The sequence below is a fragment of the Neodiprion virginianus genome, chromosome 5 (assembly GCF_021901495.1).
Source record: "Neodiprion virginianus isolate iyNeoVirg1 chromosome 5, iyNeoVirg1.1, whole genome shotgun sequence".
In the NCBI taxonomy this organism is placed as follows: domain Eukaryota; kingdom Metazoa; phylum Arthropoda; class Insecta; order Hymenoptera; family Diprionidae; genus Neodiprion; species Neodiprion virginianus.
This window is the reverse complement of record NC_060881.1, coordinates 23,590,940-23,601,138: the sequence shown is the minus strand read 5'-3', so window position 1 is coordinate 23,601,138 and position 10,199 is coordinate 23,590,940. Positions and strand designations below refer to the sequence as shown.

Genomic DNA, 10,199 nt, shown 5'->3' with positions numbered 1-10,199 from the left:
CTACTCGATTCTAGATCTGAAAAATTGATCCTTCTTTTTAAAAGTTTTATTAAATCATATAAAGAATTTCGTCTCTGTATTTTTAGAAATCAAATTTTGGTCATTGTAACAAGTAATTGTTTTGTTTTTACCAAACAAAAAATAAAAAAAACAAGCCCGATGAAATAGTTGCATCGACCGAGTCCTGATTCGATCATTGCGATATTTTTCCGCGAGGTTTCAAGATCTGCATGGCAAACAGGGTTATAAATAATGCGTTAACCTTTTTAATGCATTGGCATTTCCATTAATCATTAATTACTAATCCTTGAACCGGAAAAAATTCCATTGACCATTAATATTAATCTCCTAATGGAAAACATTTTCATTAAAAAATCGAGTTTAACGAGTTACGTATAATTTATCGTCGAAATTATGTATCGCGTATCGCACATAATTGAGTTTGACGAACATTCGCACTTATAAAAGTACACCCGACGGAGGTCGAATCGAAAGATCCGGCCATGTTCTTTTATTCCCGACTTCTTTCCGTACAGCAACACACTACGTACACAGATCGTCGAGCTGATATATAGAGAGAGCTACCTCGCATCGAAAGCGTGACTCGGGTATTCAATTCCGTGAACAATGATCTCCTCTCGCGAGAAGATAGACGATGAACTGCCGAGTATATACAGGTTTCGTGTCAGAAAGAGGCAGCTGCCTGCCATCGGACTGCCGGGGAGTTCCGGGGAATCTCAAAAATGATAAAGACCGTCTGTTCCACGGCACTGACCGACTGCTTGGCATTCCATTAGGTAACTGAAATGAAACCGAATTTCTCGCTGCTCACTCCTCAGCTGCGGACGATTCGAGATGGTTGCGATCATTTCGACGAGACTAACGATGTTGCGTGATGGGGTGGGGGTGAGAAATCAGAAAGACCCAAAATAAGAATGGCCAGAATTCCGAATTTAATAAACTTGGATAACAAATATGTGAGAACAGATACTGTCAGAAATTTTATGTCCCGAATGGTGCCGAATAAAAAGCCGCAGCTTACCTAAAATGTATTTGGTAGAGGGCTCTGTTATACGAAACCACTCACTTCAGAAAACGTTGATCCAAGGATTCAGAGACGCAGAATTTGATAATGTACAGAGTCAATGTTCCGGAGAATGAATTTGGAGAAAGATTCGTATTCTCGAATGTCCAATGATTATAAAAATAAAAGTTGGAACTTCGTCGTCTGGAAACGGCGAAAAACGGATATCCAGAATGTAGAAGGGTCGTTATTCAGAATCGTACGATTCGGAAAGATCGGTATTCCGAAAGTGACCGTACAGATGGCTTACCACCAGAATTTCACATGCCGAGTCTATCTGACTAATCGATTTTGACTTTTAAAATGTTTTCCATGTAGAATCAAAAAAATTCGTTGGTGCATCGGGCGTATCTTTTCTTCTGCAACATTTTTATCACATTAAAAGATTGAATACGACTTTTGATATCATAAATCTATATTTCTTGGCTTCTAATACGATATGAGTTAATGATTCTTCTGATATATTGCGACACTTCGTGCTGACGATTCTTATATACCGCAATTCTATATTCCGAACCTTCCGTGAGATCACTACTCGGAGTTCTAACCGTTCCGCTTCTTGATCCTTCGCAGTTATGGATTACGTCCTCTCTAGTGTGCGGTTGTTTCCGGACTGAGGAATTCGGCTGGCTGATTTTCGTCTATATAGATCGAAGAAGTTGAGACAAAAAAAATTTCGGGTGACGTCACATTCTGAACATACGAACATCCAAACTTTGGTTTCGAACTTTCATACTATGTATGATGATGTATGATGTATAATGATTTCAGTACTTACATTCCAGACTAGAAATACGCGCTATCCTTCTCGCCGATTCCGGACTCGAGCGGCTATGCCCTTCGATGGTCAGCCGTTGACTAAAGATATATTCTTCAGTTAACGGGTCAGCTAATAACGCTGCCGTTCTGCGACAGTTGGATGATAAAAGTTTTAGCTCGTACCTTTCAAACGTCTGTTAAAATACACTCGAAGTTTTAAGCGCTGCCCGAAAGAAGAAAATTGAAACGCCTCCCACGTTGTATCAACGTGATCCCGTACCGATTTTCCTGTCGGTGTTTTCTTGTCGTCGGATAGTTTCCAGAGATTATCTGACAGTAGTAAGGTTCAGGGACCAAAACGTCTGAAGTAATCATTCGATCTTTGGTTAGTGATCACAAACTATTGTGATGTATCTACAGTCGGGTTTTGTTGAAAAAAAAGACGTTCAAGATTTCCAGCCATACGATATTATTGAACCTCTGCGCTTCTCGCGGAACTAAGCAGTACGGGTTATAGTGGCGAAGCGCCATATCTGGAATTAAAAATTCGAAATGTGTTCCAACGTAGATGACAATAGTTACGCTTCACCGATCGGGGTTTTGAATATTCGAAAAAATGAGAAATGCATGACGATTTGAACAGAATCGTCGCCTTTTAAACCGATAATCGCCCCTATTTTAGGTATCATCGAAAAGTAGTGAACCTTATCGAAAAATCCAATCAAAAACGCGTGCAGAATCTGAAAGGAGTGTGTATGCGAATTTTGAAGTTAATCCATGAAACGGTGTTTGAGATAGAGGACCCATCACACCGGAAAATGTGGTTCAGGTATAAACGCGTCGGTTTTGACTCTTGTTTTAACACAAATTTCGGAACGGATGAAATTAAAATATCTGTGACCTTTAATCGGCGATTTCTCTGTCGCATGAATGACCTTTCGCATTCACAGCTCAATCACAGGCTGATCAGTTTAACCGATTTAGTAGCTTGTTCGGCTCGGACGTTACTTGACGCAGCTTACATCTCCTTCTTAGGTACACGTAATGTAGTCACAGGAACCAATTTTGAAATTGGAAATTTTGAAAATTCGACGTTAGCTTCGAGCGAAAACATTCGTAAAAGAAGTGACCAGACTATTATGTAGAAAAAGAATAATAATTTTTGATAAGTTTGGACTGGATGTAACCCCTTAACATCGGACCAGTATTCCGAAAACAATTCGATTTTCGGAAGCTCGACTATAATCTCGATTACCAGGTAAAATATGAAACACGCCGCCACGAAAGCGGCTACCGGTCAAGATTCCATTCTGCGATGAAAAGCCTTCGTGAATATCACCTTCTACGGCGAAGAAAACGTGACTATTGAGTCCGTCACATCGAGAAGTTACGACAGAAAACCTGTCATATTTCATAAGCATATGTCGACTCAAGTTCGGCCAAAAACAGAGTGATTTGTGTTTTGGCATTTCGTTAAATAGGCTTTTCGCACTGGAAATGAGAAAGATGACTCTTTATGAATATCTTTCGAGAACCATTCGGTTCCGTTTGTTCTCTTCTACTCTATGTATCGTTCAACACTACACGTTCAGTTTTGGCAATTTCATGTTCAGCAATATCACTATGAAATGAAAATTTTCAACCATATTGATACAAGTATCATGGCTTGCACCTATAAGGAAGGAAGTTGATTTTGCGACAGCTAATTTTTTTTCCCAGTAGCTAACGTTGACGATGGAGAATATCTGCCGGTAGCGCGTCGCTGTTTATCGTTCGGGCGGCGTGCTACAGGACGAAAGTCTCCATTGCCAACGAAATGGACGAGGAAAAAAAATTAGCCATCGCAGGATGATTTTCCGCACGTAAACAGTCATTTTTCCTTAAGCAATATCTACGTGCTCTTGGTTGTCCACTATTTAGAGAATATTGGATATCTAAAAAAAGTGACGAGAATTTTGTACGAAAATTCTCAGTAAATCGGACAGTTTCTCAGAAAATATTATGACTAGGACAAGAAAGACCGATCGTATCTAACACTAATCGCTTTCGAGCTGAGAAAAGCCCCGTTGATTGAGATCAAAGACCAGTCGATTTCAACGTCAATGAAATTGTGCAGTGTGGTAATGTTATTTGCATTCTTTAATACGAAACATAATTGATAACCGTACGTGGGTTGTACTATGCAGTAGACGTTGCTTTACTGAAAAGCATGCTATTTAACGCGTCTCCTAATCCTGAATGTGTCAGGATCAACAGATCCCAGTAAAATATCGACCGTCAGCCGTAAATCTTTGACTGGTATCACTTTATCCTTGGTCAGAACGTACTTCCAGAGAATCGTTGCGGTGATTGTCTTCATGAAGATCATAGCGTACTTCGATCCTGAAATTGAGAGAAACTTGTTCAGTCGTTGGAAGTCACGGCATCGGTACCTCTGTAAGCGTGTTTCAAACTCTGAGCAATAATCTTTCGCTCAAAAATACACCAAATATGAAATTGACGACGATGTCGGAGAATCTCGATGAATTATTAGTATAACGATATAAGTTCGTTTTCAATTATAGTACTTTCCTTACCGATACAATTTCTTCGTCCCCCACTGAATGGTAAGTACGAGTATGGTTCTTGTGTCGCGAATCTTTCGGGTAAGAATCTGTCTGGATCAAATTTGAGAGGGTCGGGCCAGTATTTCTCATTTCTATGAACGCCGAAAATATTAAGCATGACCGAAGTCCCTTTTCGCACTGTACATTGGCCTATAAAAAGGTTGATCATTGTAGGAGTAACTCGATACGCCGTCTTCGAATCACATACCTATCACTTGATAATAAGGGAAACACTGAGATACGATAGCAGAAAAATAGACTAAATGACGAAAGCTTGCGAACCTAATTCCAAATCATCCGTAGCCTCCCGGCCGATTACGGGCGCACCCGGGAACAGGCGCATAGTTTCTTTGATCACTCTTTCCATGTACGTCATTCTCGCCAAGTGATCCATCGTAAACTGTAACTCTTCACTGTCATCGTGTGAGACATTCTCTCCAAAAATGTCACACAATTCCTGGTATATTTTTTCCTAAACGATGATACAAAAAGCGAATCATTGTACGTAGAGCCTTATAAAAGGTCAACAACACGCAATGCTTACTTCAGTAAGATCATTACATAATGTATACCTGCATAACAAACACACCTGAATATCTTGGTGGGATGCCAACATCAACAAAACATAGTTCATCGTTGTGGCCACTGTATCGGCGCCCTAACAGAGAATATTAATGGTGAGATTGCAAATGATGCATCTCATAGCGAGTTGACAATGGTCTTGGTGGACCAACTGTTCCGTTCTCAATGAATCACAAAACTGACGAGTATAACAATTTATTCAAGCTACGCCGCGATGACAGTATCACTGTGTTATACTTACAGCTACGATCATCGTATCAACATGATTCTGGATGTCTTCGTCTGTCAGCGTTTTGTTGTCGGTCGATAGTCTCAGGAGATTTTCTATCAGTATCTGAGGTCCAGCCGCGAAATTACCTGATACAAAAATGTGAAAGTGAAAGAATCGGCATGCAGCACACCTCACCCATTCATGAACGGCACCAGAAATCTACTGTTATCCTGGTTTTTAGATGTCAAAGTTGTTGGGCAGAAAGCCTCAAGTACAACTCACGGCCAATAGAACAGAAACTCTATCGTGGTACTGTAAGACTACATCTGGATTGTGTGGTACTTGCCAAAAGAATCTTGTTCATTATCGGCCGATACTCCTTCATCACTACGACGGACGATTGTTGCTTTCTTCTGTCGGATGACCTGAAATGGAACCGTACTATTCGTTGATTTATCCCTCAGAGTTTACACCAGCGTTTTGGCCGTTTTGATAAATTAAGACGTCCACCAATTGTTGCTCTGTTCAAGTACTTCGTTTTAATGCGTATCCCAGACAGGAAGGAACAATTACGGAAATATGCTTATCGTTCATAACTTAGAACGGGACATGCGGATGCCCGTTAAACGAATTCTTGAACCCCTTGCGGGAACGCAATACCAGGGAATACGTGTTAATAATTGCAAAAAAATTGGAAAATAGCACGGAGACGAGGGTCATGGATCCGAAACTCCAAGAGCGGAAATTGTGCAGGCCAGCGGATAAGTGAAACTTCAGTATTGTTTCATTTTTTTCAATCGAATTTCGGCGGCACTGAGCGAAGAATCGACGGTAACATCATAAAAGTCACGCGTGATCAGGACGTCACGCATATGTGGGAATCTCTCGATGATTTTGTAAGCTATCTTAATTCTTGTTGCAACCTTGAAAGCGACATTTGAAAAACTAACTGTACAACTAATTTTTACACTGCCCCGGCCGTTGCCTGAGTTTCGCGACGAAGCGTGAGCTCAATTTCGTTCTTGCAGCTTTTATCGCAGGTCGCTGAGATATTATATTATGCAATTGTTGAGTGCTTGGTAACTTCATCGGGTTTGGTCAAGTGGAGCAGAAGTGCGCGTAACAAACGTCAGTGTAGATGTCGTGAATCGTTCCAACTACGAAATAACGTGTTACTTCGTTCTGTTCTATGAATCTACCTCTTTAGTCAGCTCAAACAATATGCTTCCAAATAAATAGTAACAAACAATCGACTGCAAGAACTTTCAATATCGGAACGAAACTGTGCCGAACGGTAACAACGCGTCATCAGAATACCAGTGGAAATGAATGTTGAATCCGAATACATCGTCAAGTTTTGTCATCGTTTATATCATATACTCAATATGTCAAAGAAATGAATTTTAGGAGAATGATTCGTCCGTACTCTCGATTGAAGTTGTCCTGCAGGTTATCTTGCCTCATTCCCTTTTAAAGTACTCCGCAAACGATTCGGGTGATAGGGTACTTTTTGTCCGCAAAATGACATCACCAATGCATACCGTGATTATGTTAATGAAGATATCCAGCACTTACGTTGATACCAAACTCTTGTATAAACTTAATGTGTTTCCTTTGGTCCGTGCCAAGTTGAGTACGGTTAAAAATGAAGTCTGGGTACAGCCAAGGGCTCATGCCTCGTTTGAAGACAATATGTATCAACCTATGAAGACAGAATTATTGCACAATCTGAGGATTAGCATTGGTTACCCGGAAAAATATGAATCTAAGATTCAGGTAGGATTGTTAAAACAACGTTGTGCTCCAAATAAAGTGATTAGGTTTCGGGTTTTGAGAACAACGTGTAATTGAGCAAGATAATGTGGTGACCACGAAAAATGCACTCCAATTTACTTACTTAGTTACTGCTTCGTCGAACTCACATTTCTCGGTCTCCATTGCTTTCAGATTGATGCCCATAGCCGTCGCTGTGACACGTAAAGTATAATTGTACTTGCCTCGAATTACAAAAAAAAATGTATTGTTCACATGGCTATAATTGATTCTCCCGAAATTACAGCTGTCTTACCATAGATTGCGTCCAATGCACACAGCGAAACGTATTTGCGTACTTCGAATTCCGATCCGTCCAAGTGTTGCTCCATCTTTTTGGCCAGTGTCCCTGACAGAGTGGCAAATGTTTTGACAAAAGACTTGAGAGCCACGGAATTGAAGGACGGCTGAATGAGTTTTCGGTGCACTTCCCATACTGACGCTGTAACGAAAAATTCTCTAGTATTCGGCAAATTTTTGGATATCAACACAGACCAATTGCCCAAGAGATGCATTTCGATGGAGAAACATGGCCAAATGTATTCACTGGTCATCTATTCGTATATCTGAAATCCAATTCCCATAGCGATAGGGGAGTATCTATAATACATGTGTCAGTGGGTGGTTTTCAATATCAATATGCGACAGATGATATTTCGTTTTCTTCTAGAATGAATAGGTTGTCAAGTAAGGTCGAAGAAATGCGAAAACAAAAAAGTGATGAAACCGAGCCTTCAATCAGTGTCAGTGATGCTAATTGTCGAAAAAAAAATTAGAAACATTCAACTGTAAAAATTTTCGAAATGGCGGCGAAGATGTTGACATACTGAAATTCAATTGCAATCACCTTACTATATCAACTAGATCAGAATTATACACTTGTTTTTTTTAAAAATCGATACTGCTTGTCTGATTCTAATAAATGATAACCGGGTTGGGTTCGGATCGAATTCTCAACAGATCGTCTCACATTAAGTCAAACTGTAATAAACAATGACGTGTTTCTGGTCCAATCAGGAATTTACTATCTGTGAGTGATTAAGGTCACATGTACCATACTCTTATTGCGAACCGACGCACTGAAAAAAGAATCTGTCTTACACGATTTATAAGAAGTTGATTTGCGAATGGATCGAGCCATTTTTGAATGCAGCATGACGAACTTTACGGATTTTTCAGTGAAAAAATGATAAAATGATGCGATTTCTCTTATGTGATAACAACAAGATATTTATAATTGAAATTCCGAAATGAAACGTTTTCATCTGCCTTGTAAACACTTCCTTGAATCAGATTCGACTTGATTGGCTTCATTTGCTCCGTTTCAATCTCAATTCGTTATGTTTTCAATCAGACAGATTTTTCACCCGATCGTACGTCACGTACATTTTCAATCTTTCAGATCCGGCAAATGAATGAATCCAACACGGTGACGATGCCGACAATTGAGATGTTGCGAGACATGATCCGATAAACGTGATTATCATCGTGACAACGTACGTGTGGACGTAAAAACACCGACGATTTACGTCAGTAATCACGATGATTATTGCCATGATTACGCGACAGATGAAGTCCACCAGTACTAGTAGGAAATGGAGTTGAATGTGTTGGAAAAATTATTATGAAAAAAAAGACATGCATCGTCATTCACGCATGTGAAGCTTACAGCCAGATCACTCAATTCGATTTCAGTTGTCCGCAATGAAAGTCTTTGAGGCTCAATATATCTCACTTGAAGTCAAATAGTGAAGTAACATCGTTCACCTACCAGGAGCTGTGACTAATCCGTTCCCCATCCAGGGTCGCCCGAATTCGTACAAGTAATTTTTCCCAATGGTCTTCGGACTGAGGAGTATCTCCTGAAATGACGAATTAACTCAGATCTCAAAGTTCCGTCCGTGTTCGATTATGATCAGACTACTTTACCTTCAGATGTTTAGGTGAAGTTATGAGGAACGCTGTATGGTCACCAATTGAACCTCGACACCACGTAGGATAGTTTTTCCCCAGTTGATTTACCCTGTTCAATATGGCTGCCATTGCACATTTTATAGTGCCTCAGTATAATACTATTCGTTACCGAAGATTCATTCACCAATTCGACAAGAAAAGGATCTTGCTTACCTTCATTACCGCCAATAAAGAGATACGCATGGCCTATGAAAGGCAGACTCGGTATTTCCTCAGCGTTCAGCGGGTATTCGAAGAGCAAAGCAACTTTAAACAGCTTGATTGTAAAATTGATTATCCGGTACAATACGAAGCATGCCACCGCAAGCGTGGCTACCGTCGAAGGGTCCATCCTACGATTCAGTGAAAACCCGAAACACTGCTCTCTTTACATATCTCAGAAATTTCTGTATAAAATTTCAATGAAATCGGCCTGTCGTATTACAACACTTCTCTCTGTTAGATTCTACAAAACTCAAGCGGTATTCGAAGCTGAGGGAAGACAAGATTTTTGTATCCGCTCTGATCTAACTGATCACTGGAACCTGAAACCAGATTCTCTGTTTTTATATAATTGGAGAACAACGCATCACATATCACCCCCAGAATGATCGAACATTTTTCCCCCTACCTATTTCAAGGATAGTAATTATTTAATATTCACATGGAATCAGTGAGCGTAGAACCTGAATTTACTCGTAGCTTATTATATAAATCCGGTTTGCTTTCAAACTCAGAGGTAAAGCAGCTTGCTAACATTGTATTCGTTTCCTTCTTGTGCGTCAGAATTTCATTAACGCGGTATTCGGAGTTAGTTGACTACTACTTGTAGTCTTGAATATTTTATCAGCGGTAACAAGTTGATATCCTTTAAGCCAGGAAATTCGTTGTACGTGACGTAATTACAGCGTCCTAAGTCATCTCGCGTGTCAGAAGTCACCACATTTCTAATAACAAGATTCTGTTTAATCGTGTGTATGGTTGTTCGCGAGTGATCAGACTCTAAAAATTACCGATTTTTACTATTTATACTGTGAGTGTGATCAAAAGCAATCGGTTTCTCAAAGCTACTATGGAAAAATATCTCATCCGTGTCATTTCCGACAGCGGCCATTTTTCCCACACCCATTGGGTACATCTTACATTGAGTTCGTATGGATCTTCCGCTTCACGACTTTACGTAATACAATTT

General features: G+C 40.0%; 1 protein-coding gene across 1 annotated transcript; it reads right to left on the bottom strand.

The window, feature by feature from the left end:
* Window positions 1–3,722: 3,722 nt before the first annotated feature.
* LOC124304410 (cytochrome P450 4C1-like) lies at window positions 3,723–9,651 on the bottom strand. The gene is made up of 12 exons (XM_046762623.1): window positions 9,182–9,651; window positions 8,984–9,090; window positions 8,826–8,916; window positions 7,311–7,496; window positions 7,140–7,209; window positions 6,818–6,944; window positions 5,589–5,667; window positions 5,273–5,388; window positions 5,039–5,107; window positions 4,732–4,921; window positions 4,420–4,599; window positions 3,723–4,225 (listed from the first exon to the last, which is right to left on the bottom strand). Exons 1-12 carry the CDS (start codon window positions 9,357–9,359, stop codon window positions 4,056–4,058), a joined length of 1,563 nt encoding a protein of 520 aa, XP_046618579.1. The 5' UTR covers window positions 9,360–9,651; the 3' UTR covers window positions 3,723–4,055.
* Between the last annotated feature and the right edge of the window lie 548 nt (window positions 9,652–10,199).

Coding starts and splice junctions, on each gene's coding strand:
- LOC124304410 (XM_046762623.1), bottom strand. CDS start 9,359: ATGGACCCTTCGACGGTAGCCACGCTTGCGGTGGCATGCTTCGTATTG. Junction 6,945..7,139: donor TTCGACGAAGCAGTAACTAA/GTAAGTAAATTG, acceptor CTGTCTTCATAG/GTTGATACATATTGTCTTCA. Junction 4,922..5,038: donor CATCCCACCAAGATATTCAG/GTGTGTTTGTTA, acceptor ATCATCGTTTAG/GAAAAAATATACCAGGAATT.